At 41.1% G+C, this 27,262-nt stretch overlaps 1 protein-coding gene across 1 annotated transcript; it reads left to right on the plus strand.

Moving 5' to 3' along the window:
• Window positions 1-7,790: 7,790 nt before the first annotated feature.
• On the plus strand, window positions 7,791-26,992 carry MED30 (mediator complex subunit 30). The gene is made up of 4 exons (XM_030218307.1): window positions 7,791-8,120; window positions 19,174-19,332; window positions 20,804-20,914; window positions 26,845-26,992. Exons 1-4 carry the CDS (start codon window positions 7,935-7,937, stop codon window positions 26,869-26,871), a joined length of 483 nt encoding a protein of 160 aa, XP_030074167.1. The 5' UTR covers window positions 7,791-7,934; the 3' UTR covers window positions 26,872-26,992.
• The last annotated feature ends 270 nt before the right edge of the window (window positions 26,993-27,262 follow it).

Below are 27,262 nucleotides of genomic sequence, written 5' to 3' on the forward strand. Positions count from 1 at the left end.
TACTTTGTCAAACGCCTTCTGAAAATCCAGATACACAATATCAACCGGCTCACCTTTATCAACATGTTTGTTCACCCCTTCAAAGAAATGTAGTAGATTGGTGAGGCAAGATTTCCCTTCACTAAATCCATGTTGATTATCAGGCTTATTTTCAAAAGAGAAGGGCGCCCATCTTTCAACACAAATCAAGAGATGGGCGTCCTTCTCCCAGGGTCACCCAAATCGGCATAATCGAAAGCTGATTTTGGGCATCCTCAACTGCTTTCCATCACAGGGATGACCAAAGTTCACTGGGACGTGTTGGAAACGTAGCGAAGGCGGGACTGGGGAGTGCCTAACACATGGGCGTCCTTGACCGATAATGGAAAAAAGAAGGGCGTCACTGACGAGCACTTGGCTAGATCCTGCAGTGCCTGCTAGATTCTATCTGTTAATGCTTGGTACAAAGTTTTTAAAACTAAGGGGAAAAGACTATGGAGATTAGTTGATAAAATTTGCTTTTATATTTTTATTTTGCCTATCACTAACCTACAATTCCTCCTTTAAACCCCAATCTTTAAGTTCCCAAAGCACAAAGCAAAATAGCGTTCACTTACGAGAGAAATGTCCTCTTCTCTCAGAACTTCTCAGAAAGAAAGTTCAGTTGGACCGTTCCTCTTTATATAGTTTTGAATCTAAGAGGCCTTTTTTAAACAGGCTCTTTGAAGCTGACTCAGCAAACTATGCAACTATTCTACTTATTATTATTAGCATTTGTTTAGTGCTACCAGACGCACGCAGCGCTGAACACCTGATACAAAGAGACAGTCCCTGCTCAAATGAGCTTACAATCTAAATAATACAGACAGACAAGACAGTTACGGGTGAGGGAAGTAATGGGAGCTAAAAAGCAGCAGTGACAAGGAATATTATGGGTGATTACACGGTTAGTGCATGCTAATGCTTAGCTCATGCTAAAAACGCTAACACACCTCTAAAATGGCATAGTAAACAGGACCAAGTATATTTTCTTTGAACCCAAACAACTATTGGCCATTCTTGAAAAGTTTCCTCTTCAGATAAGTAGGTTTGGATGGCTTCCTAAAGGAAAAGTCCGTAGACTATTATTAAAATGGATTTGGGGAAAATCCACTGCTTATTTCTAGGATAAGCAGCATAAAATGTATTGTACTGTTTTAGAATCTTGCCAAGTATTTGTGACCTGGATTGGCCACTGCTGGAAACAGAATGCTGGGCTTGATGGACCTTCGGTCTGTCTCAGTATGGCAATACTTATGTACCACAATTATTCTCATTCACCAATCTTAATTATAAGCACATATACCTTAATTTTCTAAACACTTAACACAAGCATTAAATACTTCCTGTATTTAGCTAATGATATAAATTTTGAACCTTCAATGTATTATTAAATCAAATTTTGGGTGACTTTTCAGGTAATAGTTATAGGTCCACTTTTACAAAGCAGCCGTACCTGTACCGCCGATTTGCCGCACACCATTGGGGTCTCTGAAGAGAATTTTCCACCTTTTACTCAGGTTTATTATTTACCATCTAATTGTTTGGAGAAGCAGAACAATTTAGAGCAGATTGAAAGTCCTTTGAATGTCTCAGTTGTCTTGGAACGTTCAGATACAGAGATGGACACAGCTGCAAACTTGATTGCTACTGTGGCATTAGCACCAGATATAAATTGGTTAATGAAATTGTTCTTTAAAAATAGAAATAAGACCTTTATGGGTCTTACAGTTTAGATTTTTCCAGATGTAGTTAGAGATACTCAAAAAAGAAGTAGACAGTGCCTATTGATGAGACAACCTAGGTGTGCTTCAGCTCGGCGCCACTTTCTTTCTCAGATATCCTTGTAAATGCATTGTTAGTTATCAATATGTGAAGTATGGGGTTTTTTAGCCTTCTTATCTCTCTGCCTTTTTAGTGGCTAAGCGTGTAGTAGGTAACCACGGTGTTACCTCAATAGTTAGTTAACTCTTCATGAATATAGCTGTATACTCTTGCACATCAGGTTATTTTTCTTGGTAGGGTTATGTTTTTTTTCTTTATCCTCTATTTTCTGTAATCTTGGATCATTGTTTGTGGTCTTGAGTGATACTTCTTTGTATTTAGATTAGTGTTGTATTACCTTTTGTTTTTTATTGTCTTGATCTTATCACTTTGCTGTAGAAGTGTTTGCTTGGTTGATATTTGGAAATTTCATAAAGAAATAAAGAAAAAAACATAAGCAGTTCACTTTTATGCTGCACACAGAGTAGAAGTTAATTACTCTGGAAAGATTTCAGTTGGTAAAGAGAAATATTGTCATTTTTAAGCTCTTTAGTTATTGAAAGTTTTATAAATTTTCAAGCAAAACACCTGGCATAGTAATGAGAAAAGTCAAAATGAGAAAAATATGAACAATAATGACCATATAAAAAGAAAAACAAACAGTACTTCTATTAGCTCACAACAGGGGAGACCTCAGAAAGACTGGAGGATAATAAAGAAATAATACTTCCTACCAAAAAAACCTGTAGAAATCAGAAAAAGTTGCCTAGCATATTACATTCAGAACCCTATTTCTCAACATCACTCATCCTCATGACAAGGGATGACTACTTATCTGAAGAGGAAACTTTTCAAGAATGGCCAATAGTTGTTTGGGTTCAAAGAAAATATATTTGGTCCTGTTTACTAAGCCATTTTAGAGGTGTGTTAGCGTTTTTAGCATGCGCTAAGCATTAGCACGCACTAACCGTGTAAACACCCATAATATTCCTATGGGTGTCTACATGGTTAGCGTGTGCTAATTTTTAGCAAGTGTTAAAAATGCTAGTGCACCTTAGTAAACAGGGTCCTAAATATCTTCAAATTTTGAATCACTCTTGTGTGCATAGCTAGGAATGCCTTATGCCATTCCTGGATTTCTCTGCACTCATCTGGAAAACATCACTTTTTTTAACCCAAAAAACAAATCAGCACAATGTTGAAAACACATATTCAAAATATGATTTGTGTTCTTTTCAAAAGCAAAAGAAACCAAGGGGGCTGCACAATCTCCACATTTTCTATTCATGTTTCCAAGCAGAATAAGAAGTAGGGGTGGCCCAAGAAATCTTCACAGCCGGTGGTCAATAAAAGCAACTTTATTCAGCACCACACAAGTGTTTGACTCAACACGGGGCCGTGTTTCGATGGAACCACCATCTACTTCAGGGGTCTGACACAGTTGAAAATCACAAAATATAGGTGCAGAATAATACAACTGGCAATCAATAAATGCTATACAAATACACTAGTTAGGTTCCTTCATAAAGACTTTACTGTAACCACGCAGTTACCAGTTCCTTATTGATGCTTCCAGCATATTAGATACGTGTGGAGGCTCATTTTTAAAGCACATAGACTTACACAGTTACATGTTACACGTATTACTATCAGGCTCATTTTCGAAAGAGATGGACGTCCATCTTTTGACATAAATCGGCACTTGGACGTCCATATCTCAGAGATGTCCAAACCGGTATAATCGAAACCCGATTTTGGATGTCTCTATCGGAAGTCCGTCTCAAGGATGTCCAAATCTCATGGGGGCGTATCGGAGGTGGGACTTGGGTGTTCCTAAGATTTGGACGCCTTTGAGCCATAATGGATAAAAGCAAAGACATCCATGACTAAAACTTGGACGTTTTCACCTGGACCTGTTTTTATTATGAATAAGGCACAAAAAAGTGTCCAAAATGACCAGATGACCATGGGGGGGGGGAATCGGGGATGACCTCCTGTTACTCCCCCAGTGGTCACTAACCCCCTCCAACCCTCAAAAAACATCATTAAAAATATTGTGTGCCAGCCTCAGATGTCATACTCAGGTCCATCACAGTGCATGCAGGTCCCTGGAATAGTTTCTTAGTAGGTGCAGTGTACTTCAGACAGGTGGACCCAGGCCCATACCCCCCCCCCCTACCTGTTAAATTTGTGGAGGAAACAGCGAGCCCTCCAAAACCCAACAGAAACCCTCTGAACCCACATATAGGTGCCCCCCTTCACCCGTGATGGCTATGGTAGTGGTGTACAGTTGGGGGTAGGGGGTTTTGGGGGGGTTGGGGGGCTCAGATTGTAAGTTGTGTCGAGCAGGGACTGTCTCTCTTCATGTTCAAGTGTACAGCGCTGCATTTGGACGTTTTAGACTTGGACGTCTTTGGTTTCGAAAATCGCCGAAAATCAAAGACATCCAAGGACGTCCAAATCCAAGGATGTCCATGGTATTTTCAAAACCAGAGATGCACGCCAATCTTTTTTCGAAAATGACCTTCTCCCCGCCTCCGAATTTGGACATTTTACAAAGACATCCAAATTCCAACTAAGACGGTTCTTTCAAAAATGCCACTCTATGTAACTTTGTAAAGTCTATGTGCTTTGAAAATGAGCACCTCATAGGCGCCCGGTATAAGAGGCTTGGACAGGCTAAGCCTCCCCTGCTGTGCTCTGAGAGGTTTAAATTGTTGATTTACATCCATCCTCACAGCAGGAGCTGCAGTGAAAGCCCTCTAGCCTTGTGTAACCAATTGTAGAAATTGGTTTATGGTTTGTTTACCTTACTGCTGGGAGAGCAGGGGGAGGTGGGGGGTTGGCTGGGTTGCCAGGGAGATATTTAACGAGGATGACTTCCTGACCTGCACTGAGAACAGATAGCAGCAGAATCGGACAACCAGACAACAAAGGTAGAAAAGATCATTTTATTTTCATTATATAGTGTTTGGAATATGTCCACTTTGAGAATCAGGTGCTCAACATTAAAAGTTTATATTTATTTACTTATTTATGGCATTTTATCCTACATTAAACATGAATTAGGGTGTTTTGTGGCTCTACATGAGAACTGTGATGATATGATCCCTTGTTTCATATTGTTGACGGTCTGCATTTTCCGTATGGGTGGTATATTGGTGTATTAGGTTCTGCCCAGTGTAATATTTATGGTACAGTAAGGTTCTGAGTGTGTTTTTGCACAAAGTTGTGCATAGTGTTTTGCAGTTGAGCGATTGTACTTAGAATATGCTTTGAGCAACCACTTTATTCTTTGACATATGATACATATCTAATATCTAAATTTAATAAAAGGTATTAATTGTGACTTTTATTTTTATTTATTTTTTTCTGTGTGTTATCAGACAATTATGGATTTAAGCTCCACCCCTGGCCCCACCCCTAACCCCGCCCCCTTTAGCCTCCCCAAACAGTTGGGCCACCGACCGCCTATGGAGCACCTTAAGCTGTCTGGCGAGACAGGTATCAAAGTTTCTGCTCCCATATCTTGTTCTCCCATGGAGCGCTTCTTAAAAAGCATGAAATAATTTTTTACAATGGGGGGAATTGCTTCCAATAGAAATATTAATTCCTCAAACAAATATTTCTAAAATAAGTCTCTAGATGACAGATAAGGCACTCAAAGAAAATTTAGAAATCTTAAGTTATTTCTTCTTAAACCGTTCTCCAATTGTTCCTGTTTCCAACATATATTAATATAGTCCTATGATCTTACTCTGAACTTGTTTGCAGCTCCTCGATTTTCTTCCCCATATCACCAGTCTTTACTGATTTTTATCTCACCATTTATTCTCAGAATCCATCACTCTTATCTATATGTAGCAATCTCACCGTCAACTTAGTTCAGTCATAAGCTCAAAGTTCTTTTCAGATCCGTAATCGCTTCCCAAATAGTCTTTAAGGTGACTGTCATTGTTACCACTCCACCTTGATCTTCCTGCACTGTACAGCCAACTGACTCCACTAAGCAACATTCCACTGACTGCAAGGTAGTTCTCAACTCCATAGACGTAGTTCCAGAACCAGGGAAAATGTAACCCAGGGAAAACATAAATTTTAACATTTTACCTGGGAGGTGCACGGTTGGTGGGCTGCCCTGGGCTATCAGTCGTCCACGGCCATAATTGATGGGCAGTGGGGAGCCCTTTCCTAGGTCTGGAGTGTCCTCAGGGGTCTTTGGGCCAGAACCGCAGTAGGCACGTACTGCCACAATACAGGGCAGCTGAGGGCCAGTAACAGGAGGCAGGCAGGAAAATGGCCAGTCAGGACCTAGCTGCCAGAGCTTTGGCACATGTTCAGGCACAATGCAGCTACGGCGCTCCGGGTAGGCCGAGACTGAAGCCAGGGCCTAAATTTATGAGCATATCCAGGAAGTTCTTATGGTTTATCATGATTTCATACTGTTGCCACAATGGGTCCATCCAGATCAAAACTAAAGATTAGGGACGTCATTGCAAAAGTAAACAACAGCTTCTACAGAGTACATCCAAAACTTAATTTTTATTTTCTGATTTCCATCTTCTAAAATTCTAGACAGCAGATGCACAAATCAGTAGGACCCAAAGCAGTTCAAAACAAGTAGAGTCATAAACAACACAGTTTATACCTAATTGTTCAACTACCCTTAGGATTCACCTTTGGGTTTAAAAAGCAAAACCATGTGCATGTAAGGCATGAATAAATAAATTAAAACAAAGTTTAAAGCAAATGCCCTTGATATATAATAATTGGTAGCAATACTGAGTGATGGAATATTCACATCTGAGGAAGAAGGGCAACCTTCGAAAGCTAATCAAGAAATGTATTAAGTTATGTCCAATAAAAAAGGTATCATCTTTTCTTTTCCATGTTTTATTTTGTTTGATTTCTATTGATAACCTTAAGAGTGGACTAACACGGCTACCACACTCCTCTACTTAAGATGGAATGTGCCCCAATGAAAGAATTTAATTTTACTTCCTGTCTTTGCAGGACTTTTTTGAGGAGGTAGTGAGTACCAGCACCTTTTCCACTGTCTGCTAAAATTGACCCATGGTCCCCAAGCTTTAATGAAAGAGCTCAGGCTCTACACACCAATTCTGCCTTGTCATATATTCTGGGGGGGGGGGGGGGGGGGGGGGGCTATTGTGGGGTGGGTCCCTCAGTGATCACCCCACCCCTGAAGGGTGGCCTAGCATTTGAGTACCGGCACATTTTTTGCTAGAAAAAATGCACTGTGTGTTTATAACATCAGGCTTCCCAAGGTAGATTACAACAAAAGTTGAGATGAACCCACCAGTAAACTGGATAGCCTCACTGAAATTTGGCCATGTATTACTGTATTGTGAAGAGCACAAAATACAGCCTTTATTAGTGCTGATTCCACCAGCTACAATCATTTTTGAAGCTGTTTTAATGTCATTCAGCTTTGCTTTCATGATATATTTTATATCTACATATAGGAAGCTTTCAAATAAATTAAAAAGCTGTAAAAATAAGTAAAAAAAATCTTTTGTCTTCCACCTTTTAAAGCACTGCCTATCCAATTGCAACAGCTTTTGACTTTTTACAGATGGACCAGGCATAGGCAGTCCATTATTTCTAATTTATTTATTTGGATTTTGCTCACACCTTTTTCAGCAGTAGCTCAAGGTGAGTTACACTCAGGCACATTGGATATTTCTCTGTCCCAGGAGGGCTCACAATGTAAGTTTGTACCTGAGGCAATGGAGGGTTAAGTGACTTGCCCAAGATCACAAGGAGCAGCAGCGGGATTTGATTGAACATTTTATTATTACTTTCACTTTTACTATTGCTTTCAAAAACGTTTGCTATTGTTTTGGGTGAACCAGTGTGGTGGCAAACTCCGCCTACTCGCTTCATAGGCATAGCCTTGTACCTCCTAAATCCAGTTCTCAATCTAACCTCCTTGAAATTAAAACGGCGTGATGACAATGACATCATACGTACCGTCTTGTGCCTGATGTCGCCGTAGTAGTACGCATGCGCAATCGCCGATACTACTACATCCTCCGATCGTAGGGAGGTGTGTGTAGTAGGTCGGTTGTTTTTTGTTTCTATCTTTCTCTTACGAATAGAGCCCTGCTGGGGCTTGAGGGAAAGTACCCGTCATGTCCACGCCGCCTCTGGCCGGCGCCGGCATATCTGCTGCATCCTGCGCGGGAGGGCAGGCTGCAGCTGCGGCGGCAGCGGCCCGCGAGGTGAATACGGCGTCCCTGTGTCGCATCGGGCAGGAGACTGTGCAGGATATCGTCTCCCGCACTATGGACATCTTTCAGCTGCTACGGAACATGCAGGTGAGGCACACGGGGAGGCCTCAGGACAAGGACCCCCCCCCCTCCCCCCCACCCGGAAGTGGGAGCAGTAGCATTCGCTGAAGTTTCCTTGTCAGGCTGGAGTGGTGACATTCCGCGAGAATCTTATACCTGGGATTTGAGACTGGGTTAAAAAAAAATCGGTGTGCTGTAATTGGTTTTAAATAAGTTTTAAACGTTTAGCATACAGTGGAGAACGGGGTAAACCTAAGGCTGAATTGTAGAGCTAGTTGCCATCCTAGTTCCACAGCTGTGTTGTCGAACAGCCTTCCACGTCCATTTGCAATAGAAAAGTTGTTTCCTACACTTAAAATGGTTTGATTTGGCCCTGCTTCATGTGTTTACTATTTTGAATTGTTTTGTTTAAAAAAATTACGAACAAAAATTCAGAATTAGAAAGGGCTTTAATAACAATTGGTACTATCGTGGAAAAAAAACCCTGCAGGTTTAGACTTGTTTGGATGAACTCAAATACACTGACGTCCCAATGATCAAAGGTAAATGTGGACACTAGCGCCTGCATTTACCTGCGCCCCCATGATCATCGTGCTAAAAGCGCCCAAGTGAAGCTATAATGGAGAGCTCATTTAAATGAGCTCTGCTTGTATTCGACCCTATGATCAGAGAACAGCGATCTGATTGTAGGGGCAGAATAGTGCCATAACTGTATGCCAGGTCAGAGCTGGCGTTAGGGTTAAGGATCCTGCTCCTCCAGAGTCAAGCAGCCTGGGCTGTCACTGTATCCTGGAGGTCCATAAGACCCCTGGACCCACCTCCCAAAACAAGACCCAGGTTTAGTGTGCATTATGATTGTGGATTTTTTTTTTCTTCAGATATACTGTAGATTAAAAGACTAGGGGGTCCTTTAAGGCACGCTAGAAAGTAGGCGGTGCTGCGATTAGCGTATGGGTTTGCCATGTGCTCTGGCCACTTTCTAGTGCAGCTGAAAAATGGTCGCAGTTGGCTTTTTTTTTTTTTTTTTTAATGGCTACACTCTAATTTCCCCATTAGCTTATTGCCGTTACTTCCGGGAGCCCTTACCACACCTAAAGGGCTCTTGCGCTAATTGGGTAGCATGTGGTAATGTGCCCACACTACCCAGTTAACCCAGGCGTGTCTACTCTCTGCCCCAGACACATCTCCCGTGGCAAAAAATAAATATTTTTTACCTCCAGCATAGCACGCGCAGCTTCCCAGACTATCATGGGACACCTCAGCAGCTTCCCAGACTACCATGGGACACCTCAGCATGTCCCACAGTAATGCCCTTTTACTGCACGTTATTAGGCCTACCGCACCTTAGTAAAAGGGCCCGTCTGTAGAAAGCAGTTCTCATTACATAGTAACCTGTAAAATATGAGTGAGATGGATGCATCAGTGGCCAGTTCCGATTCCACTAAGCGGCATTATACTTTGAACTGAAGGAGATTTGCTGTCTGCTATGAGAGCAAGGCCCTAGATCTTGCCTTGCTCTACACAAAACCTGCTTGAATACCTTGTACATCTTCTAAGTCTGTTCTAAAAATCAACTCTGTAAGGGTTCACCTTTAGTGTGATTAGTGCTTATCATTACCATGTAGAGGGGAAGCCCATCCCTGTACAGCCTCTAGTAATTCGATTCACGAAAGGTTTGTTGTTGACAAAACCTCCAGTCAGACCTCCAGCAGTGTTGCAGGATCTCAACATCTTCCTCACCCAGCTGATGAAAGCTCCTTTTGAGACACTTGACTCCTGGCATCTGAAGTACTTGACCTGGAAGGTCTTGTTTCTGGTGGCTGTCTCTTCAGCTCACATGGTCAGTGAGCTGCAGGCCCTAATAGCTGATCTACTTTTACACTAAGTTTCATAACAACAGAGCTGTTCTCTTCATACATTTTAAGTGCTTTCCAAAGGACATTTTGGAGTTCCATCTTAACCAGTCAATTGTCCTACCAATGTTTTTTTCCCAACGCCTCATGCCCATCCCGACAGTTTGAACAGCAAGTGGGCCTTGGGCTTCTCTCTGGAGCGGACTAAAGTCCATAGACAGTCCACCCAGCTTTTAGTTTCTTTTGACCCAAACATGGTGGGGGAAGCCATCGGTATACACACTTTATCCAATTGGCTGGTAGACTGTGAGGCATATTTTCAAAGCACTTTGGGAGGCTAAGTTCCATAGGTTTCTATGGAACTTTGGAAGGCTAAGTGCTTTGAAAATATGCCTCTGTGTCTCTTTCACTGATGCCCAGGCTAAGCTGACTCTAGAGGATCATGTCACGGTTCATAATGTCGGAGCCATGGCTGTGTTGATAGTCCACTTGAAGTCGGCCTCAATTGAAGAGATTTGCAGAGTTGCAACATGGTCTTGAGTTCACACATTCACATCTCACTACTGCCTTGAGTAGAATACCTGACATGTCAGCTGATTTGGTCAGACAGTTCTACAGAATTTGTTTGGTGTCTAGAATCCAGATTCACCCTCCTAGGCCCATTCTTTTCTGTTCAGGCTGTTCCTTCACAACAGGACTGTTTTGGTTGTTAATGTTGTTGGTTTTTCTTGGCCTTGCTGTTGCAGGTCTCTGTTGACTGACTGTTGTTTTCAGTGAGCCTGATAGCTAGGGATTCCTACTTATGAGAATCCTATGTCCTGCTTGTTCTCTAAGAAAGCAAAGTTACTTACCTGTAGATGGTATTCTCCGAGGACAATAGGAGAAGTCGTCTCGGAAACCCTCCCACCTCCCCTAGGAGTTACATTCTTTATGGTTTTTTATTCAACTGCATGTCCCGACAATTCTGGCTATTCATTTTGGAATGCTGAGTAACATCTGTGCCAGGGCGCCATCAAGAATACATGTCCTGGTGTCCTTGGAGACTATTTGCTACAGGTAAGTAGCTTTGCTTTGCAGGAACATACTAATGCATTTTCTGTCTGGTGCTCCATTCACTTGACCAGCCTTTCCTGATTTGGTCTTCCAGATGGTAATGATGAACATATGTATTTTCACATAGTAGTAGTTAGTATTGTGGGAGTCTTATTATTACTACTACTACTACTTATCACTTCTATAGCGCTACAAGGCATACGCAGCGCTGTACACCATACATGAAAAGACAGTCCCTGCTCAAAGAGCTCACAATCTAAATAGGACAGACAGACAGAACAACGAAGAGGTAAGGGAATTAAAGAGGGGATAAAAGGGTACAGGGCAAGTGAGTAGTGGTTAGGAGTCAAAAGCAGCATTAAAGAGGTAGACTTTTAGCCTGGATTTGAAAACGGTCAAAGACTGGGCTTAGATGTACTGGCTCGGGAAGTCTATTCCAGGAGTGAGGTGCAGCGAGATAAAAGGAACGGAGTCTGGAATTAGCAGTAGAGGAGAAGGGGACAGACAAGAGAGATTTATCCACAGAACAGAGTACCCGGGGGGGGGGGGGGGGCGTAGGGAGAGATGAGAGTGGAGAGGTACTGGGGAGTGGTAGAGTGAATGCACTTATAGGTCAGTAAGAGAAGTTTTAATTGAATGCAGAAACGGATAGGGAGCCAGTGAAGTGACTTGAGGAGAGGGCTAATGTGAGCATAGCGACTCTGGCGGAAAATGAGTTGCGCAGCAGAGTTTTGAACGGATTGAAGAGGAGAGAGATGGCTAAGTGGGAGGCCATTGAGAAGCAGGTTGCAATAATCTAGGCGAGTGGTGATAAGAGTGTGGATAAGGGTTCTGGTAGAATGTTCAGAGAGGAAGGGACGGATTTTGCTGATGTTATAGAGAAAGAAATGACAGGTTTTGGCAATCTGCTGAATGTGAGCAGAGAAGGAGAGAGAGGAGTCAAAGATGACCCCAAGGTTACGAGCTGATGAGACAAGGAGAATGAGAGTGCCATCCACGGAATTAAAGATTAGCTCATGTTATCTGCCACAGGGCCCATTTTATTCCACTGGGCTCAGCTGCAGATAACATACTAATCTTTAGTAAGAGACCCCCTAAATCTGCTGTAGTGATTATCAGGACAGTGTTGTACTGTATGTGGCATCTTGTCAGTTGAGAGTGCTTCAGTTTCTTAAAGAGGGCTTCAATGGCCTTTCGCCAGGAAATATAAGTAGTAGGGATACTCGTTTGAGGTCTGACTGAAAAAGACTACGGAGTGTTATGAATATACTAGTAAAAAAGACCCGTTTCTGTTTGTAAGGAAACGGGCGCTAGCAATGTTTTTTTTTTTTTTGGTATCTGTAGAGTTGTTAGTGAAGTATTACGGTATAATGAGAAGGAATAATTGTTACATTTGTAAATCATCTGTTGCTGTGTTGTACTATCATGTGAAGCCACTGTCTTTCCAGGTGCAGTGTATGTTTGAGAGAGTGCGAGTATGTGTGTGTGAAAGTGTGTGTCTGACAGAGTGTGTGAGTTTGATGGAGTGTGTCACAGGGACACACAAAGAGCGAAAGACTGTGTGTGTGAGAGAGAGAGAGAGAGAGAGAGTGTGTCTGTCTGTGTGTGTGTTTTTGTGTGTGCATGACCCCTTCCTTCTGTCCGAGTTGCAGGGTCGACCCCTCCCGCCCATGTGTTTGGATTTTCAGTAACTTTCCCTTGTTTTAATCCTGTGATTGTGTTCTTTTGCCCATGCCCTCCATCCATCCTTGTTTAACATTTGTCCTCTCCCCTTTCCCTCCGGTTCTGTTCTCTCCCCCCACCCTCTCCATGTGTTGTGTTGTGTGTGCGTGTGTATGACCCCTTCCTTCTGTCTGAGGTGCAGGGTCGTCCCGACCCCCCACCCCCCACCCTCCGTGTTTGGTTTTTCAGTTCCTTTTCTTTTTTAATCTCGCGATTGTGCTCTTTTTTTTTCCTGCCCTGTACCTGCTGTTAGGAAAGTTGGTCCGTCTGCTAAGCTTTATGCAGCTTGCTTTGTAGTCCACATCCCCTGCTGAGGCGCCTGGAGGCTGTCTTCACCTTTGTTTTTGTTTTGTTAGTGCAGGTCCAGAGGGCTGTTCAGCTTCCTGCTGCTTGCTGAGGTGCCAGGAGCATGTGTGTTCCCTTTTTTTTTTTTTTTTTGTTAGTGTGGGACCGGAGGGCCAGTTCCTGCGTTCAGCTTTGTTTGTTGACGTCATTGAGTTCGATGCTGCCTAGCAGACCACCTCCGTGCTGAGGGAGCCACGGTCCCAAGCACTTTAGAACGTTGGAGGTGAGTTTTATTTTATAGGACAAGGAGGAGAAAGCCTTGAGAAGCTCCCGGCTATGTTAGGCAACAGAAGCAGGACTGCGTCATCATCGGCACAAAAAACCCTCCTGTTGTCTTTCAACAACTCCTTAGTGATATAGCCACAGAAATTTTCTTTATTCCTGATATTATTGCTTGCTGCTATACTACTGCAATATTGCCAAATACAGGGAAATATGTTTAACTTGTACTTAGCTTATATGGTGCTTCTTTTTCCAAAAGTCCAGACTGTGACCTACGATGGCCAGTGTTTCGTCGTCCTGCTTCAGGGTCTGTCGGTCAAAGAATAGCATGGAAACTCTGTCCGTATCTTCAAAGAGGAGGAAGACCAGTAGTATAGCAACAAGCAATAGTATCAGGAATAAAGAACATTTCTGTGGCTATATCACTAAGGAGTTGTTGAAAGACAACAGGAGGTTTTTTAGTGCCAATGATGAAGCAGTCCTGCTTCCGTTGCCTAACATAGCCGGGAGCTTCTCGAGACTTTCTCCTCCTTGTATATTCATAACACTCCGTAGTCTTTTTCAGTCAGACCCCAAACGAGTATCCCTACTAATATTTGTATAGATTTGGACTATTTTTTAGGGATCTCTCCCTTGTTTATTGGTATAGTTTGCTTTCTCCAGGAAACCCATATGATGCAGTGGGAACACACTCCACTTTAAAAGCAGTACATAGGACACGTTTTTATCATTTGCCTTTTACTCTGAAGTAGAGGAGTATACATGTGCCTTATACATAAGTCTCTACTGCTCAAGCAAAGATTTAATCCTGATAACAGGTTTAAAATACTAGAGTGCTCACTTAATTTTATCCTAATTAATGAATGTAGGCCGTGACACTTTTTTTTTTTTTCATTTTGAACCTATTTTCTTTGGTGGCAGTTGAAACATCAACCCATCAAAGAGTTTAGACATGGCCTAGTGGTATCTTTGTATGTCATTTTTTGTGTAGTCTTTGTGATATAATTAAAAGCATAGCTTTGGAGTCATGTGAAATATGTACTAGGAGGTAACATTCCCTTCACACACTACTCAATGAAGTTTGAACCTTATAGTTTAACTGAACTATGTCCTAGTTCTTTTCTATATAGGTAGCTCAAATCTTGTGTCTTTCTATAGAACATTTGCAAGTTCTGATACTGGCTTTCCAATTTGTGGGTTCTAGGGACCATGGAGACTAACTTACTGCTTCTTGGTAGAGATGATTGTAGGAGGTTTCAAGAGCAAACTGTTCTTGAGTTCAGTGACATCTGTTCTGGCTTGTAGTAGTTTGGATTACTCACCTGTGCTTCTGCGGTCGACACTCAATAGAACTAAACAAAAAGACCATTGCATATTTAGGTTATCTGAAGAGGTAGCGTAAGGAGAAAAAAACTGAAACTAATTGAGCAAATTGGAAAGCTTGGGAAATGTCACAAAAATAACAGCTTCCCTCTCATTTTGAGAGCCCTTGATTTAGCTAGAGATGAACTTGAGGTTTTACATGTAAATTGAAAATCTCGCAGGTTTAAAAAGCAGAGAGAGATGAGCACAGAAATAACCCAGCTCATTTCTCACAAGGGCTGTGAAATGCCACTCAGCACAATCTTTTATTAGTGGTGTGAGAATAGATAGTGCAACTCTTTAAACAAAACAAAGAAAAAAAGCCTTCTGATATTTAGTATTTCTTGAGCATTTCCACTCTTATTTTCTGGGAAACACTGGCACTGAGGAAGTTAAAATTCTTCAGATTTCCAAAGAATAAATTGATGTTTTGAAAGTTCCTACTTCTGTTGCTGAAATATATAAGGTTGTCCAAATCACATCCTTTTGGTAATTGTTGATTTCAGATAACATTTTTGTAAAAGTTACTCCTGGGGGAATTCTGCGCTACTGAGTAACGCAGAATTTGCACAGAATTCTGTAACAGTCTGCCTTTGCAGGCAGAGCAGCACAGATATTGACAGCCAGAAAGTGACTCCCACCCTTCCTACACGCTTACTGGTCCAGTGCATAGGAGGAGGAGGAGCTGCGCAGCCGCAGATCAGTCTGCTTTCTCCTCCGCTGTGGTGGTTCCTTTAAGCTGCTATAAAGAGGTCCACATGAGTCAAAAGAACAGTTGGGCCTGAGACAGAGCAGCAAGCAGCCTGATATGCAGCAGACTTATATGGTCTGTGCCAGAGCTGGTGGTTGGGGGGCGGAGATAATGCTGGGCAAACGTATATGGTCTGTGCCCTGAAAAAGACAGGTACAAATCAAGGTAAGGTATACACAAAAAATGGCACATGTGAGTTTATCTTGTTGGGCAGACTGGACGGACCGTGCAGGTCTTTTTCTGCCGTCATCTACTATGTTACTATTCTCTGCAGCTCCTCCTCCTCCTGTGTTGGACCAGGTGAGTGTGCCAGGGGGTGGGAGGGGAGTCTGGGAAAAGGTGAATTCAGGGAGGGAGGCTGGAAAAAAAAAAAGGTGGATGGAGTCAAATTGCAGGTATAATATGTTCTGTTTTAGCTTTTACCTTTTTTTGTTCTTTGGGTTTGTTTGTTTGTTTTGTTTTTTTTCTGCTTCAACTAAAAAAAACAAAAAAGAAAAATAATAGCCTGTAAGAGAGAGAAGTGGAACTATTAAATCATAACATCAATGCTAACATTATTATCATCACAGATCTAATAAATCACTAAGCTGTTCTGTCATAATTGACTAAACCATAGTTTAGTCTGAGATTTGTATAAGAAAATATGTGATCAAAATCCCAGTTCCCAAGATAAAATATAACTTCATCAAAAATACGCAGCCCAACACAATCCACCTTTCATTCAAACAAGCTTCATCAAGGGAAATTCCTTTAACAGCATCTCAGAAACAGCGGTGTCTTTTAAACATGTGTTCTGACAAAACAAATCATGTATTGAGAGAAATGTTTGCAGTCTCTCTATATCTCAATTAAAAACTTCAAATATAATTCTATGCAACAAAATATGATGTTTCTAATTGCAGTCTGAGTCCCAAGCCAGCTTGCATTGGCACACCCCCTGCATCACTTTGGCCCTCCCTCCCTCTGGCCAAGTCTCTCTCTCCTCTCTTCACTCCCCAAAGGTCTGGCGTAACTCCTCCCCCTGGGAAATTACAGACAAGTAAGCCTGATGTCTGTGCCAGGTAAAATAATGGAAACTATTATAAAGAATAAAATTACGGAACATATAAATAAACTTGGTTTAATGGGATAGAGTCAGCATGGGTTCAGCCAAGGGAAGTCTTGCCTCACCAATTTGCTTCATTTCTTTGAAGACGTGAATAAACATGTGGATAAAGGTGAACTGGTTGATGTAGTATATCTAGATTTTCAGAAAGCTTAAATTGACAAAGTTCCTCATGAGAGGCTTCTGAGAAAATTAAGAGTCATGGGGATAGGAGACGGTGTTCTGGTGTGGATTAGGAATTGGTTATTGGACAGAAAACAGAGAGTAGGGTTTAATGGTCATTTCTCGCAATGGAGGAGGGTGAATAGCGCAGTGTTGCAGGGATCAGTATTGGGACTGGTACTATTTAACATATTTATAAGTGATCTGAAAATGAGAACGACAAGCCAGGTTGTTAAAACATATGCAGACTGTGAAAACTTGCAGGAAGACCTTAGGAAATTGGAAGACTCTGCATCCAAATGGTAGATTAAATTTAATGTGAACAAATGCAAAGTGATGCATATTGGAAAGAATAATCCAAATCATAGTTACCTGATGCTAGGGTCCACTTTGGGGGTCAGCACCCAAGAAAAAGATCTAGGTGTCGTAGTAGACAATACGCTGAAGTCGTCTGCTCAATGTGTGGTGGTGGCCAAAAAAGCAAACGGGATGCTAGGAATTATTAGGAAAAGGGATGGTGAATAGGACCGAAAATATTATAATGCCTCTGTATCGCTCCATGGTGCAACCTCACCTTGAGTATTGCTTTCAGTTCTGGTCGCCGTATCTCAAAAAAGATATAGTGGAATTAGAAAGGTTTAAAGAAGAGCGACCAAAATGATAAGGGGGATGGAACTCCTCTCAAAGGTGGAAAGGTTAAAGAGGTTAGGGCTTTTCAGCTTGGAAAAGAGATGGATGAGAGAGAAGATTTGATGATTGAGGTCTACAAAATCCTGAGAGGTGTAGAACAAAAGTACAAAAACTAGGGGACAAAATCCTGAGTGGTGCAGGAAAAAAGTACAAAGACTAGGGGACACGCAAAGAAGTTATATGGAAATACTTTTAAAACAAATAGGAAGAAATATTTTTTCACTCGACGAATAGTTAAGCTCTGGAACTCTTTGCTGAAGGATGTAGTAACAGTGATTAGCGTATTTGGGTTAAAAAAAAAAAAAAAAAGTTTGGACAAGTTCCTGGAGGAAAAGTCCATAGTCTGCTATTGAGACAGACATGGGGAAGCTACTGCTTACCATGGGATTGGTAGCGTGGTATCTTGCTAATTTTCAAGATTCTGCCAGGTACTTGTGACCTGGATTGTCCACTGTTGGAAACAGGTTACTGGGTTAGATGGACCATTGGTCAGATCCAGTATGGCTTTTCTTATGTCTGGAAAACTGTGCAAGTTACTGGCGGCAGCAGTTGGAAGGCAGGCTGCCTTCAGCCAGGCCCTGGATCTTCCCTCTGCCATGTTTGACCTCTGATGCAGTTCCCTGTGGGTGGGAGACGGCAGAGTGAAGGCAATCTGTCTTCAGGTTGCTGCTACTAGTAAGTCACACACAGTATACAGGATTGTTGTGTGGGAAGAGGGGAGGAGAAGGAGTGAAACCAGACCTGTGGGGAGGGGGGAGGGAGAGAGATGCTGGACCCATGAGGAGGAGGGCATAACCATTAGACCAGGTGATATCAGAGGCTGGGGATTTTTGTGCCGTTTATCACCAGCACCTTGAGTCTCACCTGGTCCGATGGTTAAACCAGCCCTGCTACCAACATTATATCTCAAAGAAATGAGTTTTAAAAAACTACAGTGAAATATTGAATGTTTCATATTTTGTTAAAAGGGGGGCGACTGAAAGGAAACTTCATATAATGGTACTTAGCTGTTGGCAAATATTCTTCTTATACTTCTATTATTTGAATTAGGGCAGGATTAAGGCATAGGCAAACTAGGTATGTGCCTTAGGCCGTGTCAGATGGCTGATTCAATGCTTCTCAGGCAGAGTTTTGCTCTTGTAAGTCAGCTGGTGTTAGAAAGAAGGGGGGAAGGTGCAAGAGCTACAGCCACCATTGCCTGAAGAGGAGTTGGTGACCGGCATGTGTTCCTCTGCAGTTAGACCCACACAAGGCCCTTTTTATGTGAAATGTTATAATTGTATTTATATTACTTTGAGGGGATGTGGTGCACCCAAAGACTAATCCTGCCCTGCTTTGACTTAACAGGCCATATGAATTAAACAGGAATCTGCAGTAGTAGTAGGCTGAGGTGGTGGTGGGTTTTTAAATTCAGACCTTTTTATTATTTTCAAACATTGAAAAACATCTCAACAGACTTCTACACGGGCTTAGGCTAGGTATGGGATGGTGGGTTTTATATATTGTGTAACCATTGTATTTGTAAGATACTACATCATAAAGGTCTAGATGGTGGTGTTGCAGGTAAATTGTGAAATTAATAGTTTTTATTTTTTATTGGGATTTGCTTAGAATTGACTTCCAGGACTAGGTGGGCTATAAATGTTAAAGTAAGTATTATTTAAGAAGGTAATTCCATTTAACTGATTACTAAAAAAACAAAACGTTTTTTTCTTCCACAAACCATACATTTTGCTCTTCCCAGAGACATTTCAGCCATCAAAATACAATGTTTTAACATGTTTGTTTTTTTTTTTAATTTCCTTGTTTTATAAGCTTCCAAATGGTGTCACCTACCATGCAGGGACGTACCAGGACCGATTAGGAAAGCTACAAGAGCATCTCCGTCAGCTGTCCATACTCTTCAGGAAACTCCGATTAGTCTACGACAAATGTAATGAGAACTGTGCAGGTCTGGAACCTGTTCCAGTAGAGGTAAGTCCTGACAGTTTGTCTTGGAGTTTTTCTTTTTATTATTATTTGTAATTTAGCCAGCCAGTAAACATTTCTTTCAACTTTTAGAGCCACATGTGCCTTTCCATTCAGTGACTTGGGTTCCTGCCCCCCCCCGGCCAACATCCAAAATAGGTTAAGATTACCAGCCTTAGTGATATATTTTATTTATTTATTTGCTGCATTTGTATCCCATATTTTCCCACCTCTTTGCAGGCTCAATGTGGCTTACATTATGCCTCAATGACAATCGTCATAAACGGTATGAGAACAAAGTATTGTTACAATTAAGGTATTTTAGATAACAAGAAAATTAGAAATAGAAGAAATAATTAATACATATTGGATATGCAAATGTATGGTAGAGTATATCATTAAATAATTACAGTGTGATTAACGTAACCAAATTAAGAGTTCAATGTTGATTAGTTCTAATACAGATGTGATAGTGAGTCTATTATGAAGGATTCTTGTTATAAGTCTCGTTAAATAATTTAGTTTTCAGTGATCTCCGGAAGACTGTCAGATCGTGTGTTTTTTTTAAGGGATTCGGTAGTGCATTCCAACGTTGCGTGCAGATGTAAGAGAATTTAAGGAATCGCAGCAATTTCCTTTTATAAATGTATCATTTCACATGTTATGAAATGGTTTGCATTTAGTAAATGTCATCTTAGATCTTAGCTAAGTCACTTAACCCTCCTCTGGTTCAGGTACAAACTTATCCCCTGTTTACAGAGCCACGCTGCAATGCTGACACAGCCCATTCAAAGTGAATGGGCTATGTTGGCTTTAGCGCACCAGTAGCTGCTAGTGTGGCTTTAGCAAGGGGATCAGATTGTGCGCCCTCTGGGGACAGGGAAATGCCTAGTGAACCTGAATATAACTCAGCCTTGAACCACCACTGAAAAAGATGAGAGCTAAATTCAGATATATTTTATAAGATAAGATCTGCAGCCTGCCTTTGTAGTTTATCCATAAGATTCCTTGATGGGTAAGTGTATGAATAATAAAACTGCCCCATTGTAGGACAGATTTAGACCTCCATGTATTTGGTATAAATGAGGGTAGAAAAAAAAAAAGGTGTTCAAGTTGTATCATTCACAATTTCTAACATATTACAAAAGGCTCATTGGATTCAGTCTTTCCAAGGCCTTCACTGCATTCAGATCTTTCTCATGAATATTAATTGTGGATATACTAAAAACCTGACTGGCTGGAGTGGCTCCAGTGGTTTGGGAGCCACTGATATATTTTCTTAAAAAGTTCCATTTCAAGATGATGTAAATTTAAAATTCATTTTGCCCATTCTCATCCTTGAGTATTAGGTGAATTACAAATTGCCTTAATAGCTAGGATGATCATATCATGTCGTCCAGTTCAGAGGCTGTTCTTGCTTTCCTTGTAAGATTTTCTCAAGTTACCTTTTTGGGTTTGTTTTTTTTAACTTTCACAGCAACTAGTGCCTTACGTAGAAGACGATGGCTCAAAGCATGATGATCACAGTGCTGCCAGTCAGCTTCGTTTTGCAAGTGAAGAGAGGCAAGAAATTCTGGAAGTGAACAAGGTAGGATAGAAACCTCTTTCCCCCTATTTATTACCTGATCTTTATAAAATGTAGGAAGTCTTAGGATTTTAAAACCTGTTGTCAGAATGTAAGTTTCTGCTAGTTCCCTTGCCCACATCATACCACATCTATTCCTGCATTCTGCTTCAACTAAGGTTGCAGTTTTGCACTGTAGTAAGGTATTCTTCTATAAATTGAAAATTACTGTGGGGTCCTTTTACTAAAGTGCACCGAAAGATGGCCTGTGCTGTTTTAGGCGCGTGTATTGGACACTCGCAGGTCCATTTTTCAGCACACCTTCAAAAAGGGCCTTTTTTGTTTTTTTGACTGAAAATGGACGTACGGCAAAATAAAAATTGGCGCGCGTCCATTTTGGGCCTGAGACCTTACTGCCACCCATTGACTTAGCGGTAAGGTCTCACACGTTAGCTGGGCGGTAATTGTCAGCACACATACACCGCCGATTACCACCCATTTAGCGCCACGCGGTAGAAAATAGAAATTATTTTCTGCCAAGCTTATTGGACGCATGTAAAAAAATTGAATTACCGCCCGGAGCACGCGGTAGCCGGGCAGTAGTTCCAAATTGACATGCCTTAATAAAAGGGCTCCTATGTGTAGTGATCAAAGGACTTACTTGCATGTACCTTGTTTAGAGAATTAAGGTGTTGCGAGAGGTCTGAACTGAGATTTCTTGGCACCATATGTGGCACTTGGTAAATTTAGTTGTGCTATACTTCTGCGGGACTCTACATTTGAACTGAGCAACTATGGTGTCTATTGCTGATTTATTGGGTATTATGTCAACATGCTAAGTAGCATACAATGCCATAATATGTAATTTCTTTTTCTGGTTAAATAGGCAATAGACAATATCCAGATTGTTCTTGCTAGACACCATCTTAGGTGAATTTCTTCAAAAAGGCAGTAAATATATCCCAATAAACCACTTGATGCTTTAAAATGCATTGAACTGATTTAAAAGGTGCTCCATTACAGATGTAGCACACTTTGTATTGCCAGCATGAACATTGTTCACAGAGATTAAATGTTACCAGTTAACATGTACAGTGTCTTGGTCTTCACATGCTAGGAGTTTCAGGGACCCTTTTACTAAGTATTTATACTATCTTATATCCCACAATTATCCAAAAATAGTTTTGGTTCAGTGTGGCTTACAATTAGCAAAAGGTTTACAGTATGCTATTCGATTACATGTGTTAAGGAATGTGAATGACGTGTGAAATTAATCTTAAGCTTTCTTAAATAGATACATTTTTAATTCTTTTCTGAACTATAGATAGTTGTTGATATTTCTTATGGCCCTGGGGATTGAATTCCACCATTTGGAATCCAGGTAGCTAAACCCAGCTGTGTAGATGGATTTGTAGGTGATGTTGTTGCAGTTGGGTAGATGTGGTAGTAAGTAGCTCCTGGTTTCTGGGTTTGCATTCCTTGGTGATAATTCAGATCAGGTCTAGAATGTAGCCTGGTGCAGAATGAGGACAAACTACGGAGAAAACAGTGTAGAAAGAGGAGGAACTGCAGCCCCAACATCGTGCTTCTGCAACAGGGGAGGAGCCTCTGACGAACTGAGCATCTGCAATGGTGCATCAAGAACCACAGACTTTCCTGCCAAAGACAAGAAGCCGGACAACACCAGGTCTATCTGAATAAATGAGAATAAAAAATAATAAAAAGATTTTCCAAATTACTGAACATAGCATACATTGCCATAAAATAATCCCTGTTGAAAAGACTAGTAAAAATCAGTTGATGAAAATTCTCCAGTGGAACACGAACACTCAATCAAATAGCGCATTGAATACAATAGCATCTATTACAAGGAATATGTTAAGAATGTAAGAACATAGTAAAAAAAAATTTTTAAAACTATAACAGCAAATGAAATATTACATTGCGCAGCTAAGATTAAAAGAAAAGAAAAAAGAATTAAAACACAGGATGTCTGAAATGAATAGATAAACCCAAAAGGAGAGACATGGAGCGAGATGGAAAAAGGTAATATTACATAAGTATTGCCTTACTGGAACAGACCGAAGGGCCATCAAGCCCAGCATCCTGTTTCCAACAGTGGCCAACAAGTACTACTACTACTACTATTTAGCATTTCTATAGCGCTACAAGGCGTACGCAGCGCTGCACAAACATAGAAGACCTGGCAAGATCTCAAAACAGTACAATATTAAAAGGAACCTAACTATTGCAAAACTAAAAACAAACCAGAGAAGGTGAAAGTGAACATCTGTTAAAAAAAAAAAAAAAAAAAAAAATTTGACAAGTTAGCAAGAGGAATACATAGGTATGCATTGGTTTTTCAAAGTGCCAGAAATATAAGCTATATGCAGCGAGAGTGAGATGAAACAATGGTGACCAAGAGTAGCCAAGTGATAAAAATTGACACAGGTAAATAGCGTGATAAGAACATAAAGCCGGTAGAGCAAAAGAGTGCATGGAGTGCAGAATGGCACGTCGGCATTAAGGAGCAGTTTAATTAACTGTGCCACCACAATGGCAGTTAAAATAGGAAAAGAAACTGGAGAAATCCCCGATGCAAAAAAAACGCGAAAAATGAAAAACAAAACCAAGCCTTGTCCTCATAGATTACAATCCTCCAAGGAAAAAATGTATATATCAAGCTTCAGTAAAAACAGAGACAAGCCTTGTTGTCAAAAACCATGGGTGATGTCACAAAACCGGGAAATAAATGCAGTGATTGCAGATGTACATGTGATCAAAAAAACGTGATTTAAAAAGCTCATGAATGAAAAGGACAAATACAGGATTAGTATGTGAAACAAAAAAGAAATGAGATACCCAATAGAATGAGAAAAATATCAAAACAGTTTGCATGACTGATAAAGGAGTGGCCTAATGGTTAGGGTGGTGGACTTTGGTCCTGGGGAACTGAGGAACTGAGTTTGATTCCCACTTCAGGCACAGGCAGCTCCTTGTGACTCTGGGCAAGTCACTTAACCCTCCATTGCCCCATGTAAGCCACATTGAGCCTGCCATGAGTGGGAAAGCGCGGGGTACAAATGTAACAAAAAATAGACACGACACTAAAATAGTGTGAGAGGAAAAAATTTAAATATATGTGCCATGACAAAAAAGCATGCAAATCTTTAGAAAGATGCAAAAACACTAATGTATAGTGTAAAATCACCAAGATAAAACTTTTGAAAAATACGAATGAACTAAGGACTATATTCTATATATCATGCTGAGATTTCTGCTCAGAAATCGAAGTGTATTCTATAAAATACGCTTTAATTTAGGTGTACTTTATAAAATAAGCCAAGCGCCAGTCCACGCAGTCAATTATGCCAAGTAAAACCTGTTGTAAATTCCGACGCTAAATTAGACACAGGGCTGGTGTATTCAATAACGCTGCATGGTGATCTTTCATTAAATGAAAAACTTATCCTGTCTATGGCTGAAACACTGATACGCGGAAGCCTCTTTCAGTGGAGCTTAGAACTGTAAGCCCTCCTCTGCTAGAAAGCGTGCTAGATATCAAGCTACTTACGATATCCAGCAGTCCTGGAATCATTTTCTCCAGATCTGCCTTTAGACACTGCAAGTACCAATTCCTAACGTCTGACACCACCCACAGTTCGACCAACCCTTCACATGACCACTGTCCCACCCCTCTCCCACAATTGACATCGCAACCACAAATATGTGTGCGGTAGTACCGAACCCGATGCAGGGATTGGAAGGGAGTCCGAGCAGTATAAATAAAGTTTGCATTAAAAGAAAGGATTGGTGTAGCCAGCGGAAGAGCAGAGTTAACGTATTAAAATGCGATATCACGGGTCCCGATGACCAATCAGCATATGCTTGCCTCACTCTATACAGCACCCCAGTGAGTTGCCGCAGCATACCAGGGTGCCGCTGATTTAGTGCAATGTATTCTAAACTCTCCCATCTTATTCTTATTGCTTCTGACATTTGCATACAGACATTTCAAACAATGTTTGTTGTTCCTATTACAACTTGCTCAGCAGTTGACAGTGATAATTTTGTAATCTTTAAAATCTGTCTGCTCTATTTAAGATACCTGGTCTACTATGATCTCTTATTCACCTCACTGTCAGGATGCCATATCTTCCTTGTTTTGGTGATATCAAGATACCTTGTTCTGAACCATGTGCTTTGGAGCGACACTCTGCCTTTCCCTAGTTTCTAGTTTAAAGTTGCTCTATCTCCTTTTTAAATGTTGATGCAAGCAGCCTGGTTCCACCCTGGTTAAGGTGGAGCCCATCTTTCCGGAATAGGCTCCCCCTTCACCAGAATGTTGCCCAGTTCTTAACAAATCTAAAACCCTCCTCCCTGCACCATCGTATCACACATTGAGACTCTGGAGCTCTGCCGTCTCTTGGGTCCTGCATGTGTAACAGGGAGTACTTCTGAAATTGCTGCCCTGGAGGTCCTGGCTTTCAGCTTCTACCTAAGAGCTTATATTTAGCTTCCAGAACCTCCCTCCCACATTTTCTTATGTCATTGGTACCCACATGTACAAAGACAGCAGGCTCTTCCTGAGCACTGTCTAAAATCTTATGTAGGTGACACATGAGGTCCACCACCTTCACACCAGGCAGGCAGGCATTAAGTCCAAACTATCCATTTGTAATGAAGGTTCCTGCACAGCACCTTCTCTCTTCTTTGCTTGTGGGCGATAGTATGCTCTAGATCAAGGGTGTCCAACTTCAGCCCTCGCTTGGTCAGGTTTTCAAGATTTCCACCATGAATATGCATGAGATCCATTTGCACACAATGGAGGCAGTGCATGCAAATAGATCTCATGCATATTCATTACAGAAATCCTGAAAACCTGATTGGATTTCAGCCCTCGTGGACTGAGGTTGGGCACCCCTGCTCTAGATACTGGTGAAACACACTAGAGGCACCTGCAAAATAGTTGTAACAAATTTATTACACATGTCTAACACTCATATTGTTGCTGTTTGTGGAAGGTTTGTAAACGTCTCTGCCACCATGTACCTTCAAGCCTCTCTTCCTTAGAGCAGCAGCAGTAGAGAATGACACGAGGATGTGGACCTGCTGTAAATCTGCTGTATTAAAAAAAAAAAAAAAATTTACCGCATTTACTGGAAGTGCAGGAGCAAAACTTTTACCGCCCTGTGGAAGGGATATCACTCCTTACTCCCACAGTGTGTGTGTTGTTTTTGTTTGTTTGTTTGTTTGTTTTTTTAAACCCCACAATTATCGTGGGTCCAGCATCTCCTTCCCTCCCTTCCCTGCCACTTCTTCCTACCTTTTGAGCCACGAAGAAGATCCCCTGATTGGCCTACTCCGTGACCTTCCCTCCTCCCCACGGGGTTATATTCTGAGGGTACTCAAATATTAAAAACATATACTTGCAAACGTGGGACACAATAAATATTTGTACTATATGTCTTTTTAGTAGCTTGAGTCCTGGTTCTTATATTAGCAGTATTGGATATACCAGTGATAAGGATAATACTTTGATTTCGTAGTCTGTTGGTGAACATACATAGAGGGGCATTTTCGAAAGGTCGTCATGGGTCTATTACGTGGTTATTGTGCCGCCAGTCGTTTCATTCTTTCCTTTGTTTATGGCTTCGGCTTGTACATGGGTCACACCAAATTTGGCCATTTTTAATCCTAAAACTGCTCTCCTGGTTAAGTTCATTTTGGCCTTCCTGAATCTATAGACTGTATAGAATCACAGAAAGTGGTTTATAGTATTAAAATATTAACAGGCTTATGAAACAGATCATGGATTTGATATACTGCCTTTCTGTGGGTACAATCACAGTGGTTTGCATATATGTGGGTACTTTCTCTGTCCCTAGTGGCTCACAATCTGAATTTTGTAATGTAAATGGTGTTTGATAACACATTTTTGTTTATTTCAACAGAAATTAAAACAGAAAATCAGCAACTGAAGCAAATTATGGATCAGTTACGGAATCTCATCTGGATATTAATGCAATGCTGGCCATGCGAAACTAAACTGTATTTTTTTTTCTTGTTAATTTTTGTTTGTTTTTGACTCCGGACTGACTTTAAAAAAAAAAAGACATTGAAGATATGGCATTCTTTCTTCAAGAAACAGCTATTGTTTTGTCTGAATTTAGCCACAGGATTCTGTACAGTTGTTTGTTTTTTTGTTTTTTCCCCATTGGAATGATCTAGTTCCTGAGATGCATTCTTGGAATGTTTAAAATATGAGTCCATCATAAATGTGTGATTTTCAAGGCTAGGAACTAGTAGAACCTCTTACCAACCTTGGGTCCTGCTTACTAAGATGCTCTAGCGTTTTTTGCACATACTAAT

The sequence above is a fragment of the Microcaecilia unicolor genome, chromosome 1 (genome assembly GCF_901765095.1).
Source record: "Microcaecilia unicolor chromosome 1, aMicUni1.1, whole genome shotgun sequence".
NCBI lineage: Eukaryota > Metazoa > Chordata > Amphibia > Gymnophiona > Siphonopidae > Microcaecilia > Microcaecilia unicolor.

Bases quoted from the DNA above. Each gene is read 5' to 3' on its own strand.
- MED30 (XM_030218307.1), top strand. From the start codon at position 7,935: ATGTCCACGCCGCCTCTGGCCGGCGCCGGCATATCTGCTGCATCCTGC. The intron at 19,333-20,803 runs GTAAGTCCTGAC...TAACTTTCACAG, and splicing joins TGGAACCTGTTCCAGTAGAG to CAACTAGTGCCTTACGTAGA. The intron at 20,915-26,844 runs GTAGGATAGAAA...TTATTTCAACAG, and splicing joins AAATTCTGGAAGTGAACAAG to AAATTAAAACAGAAAATCAG.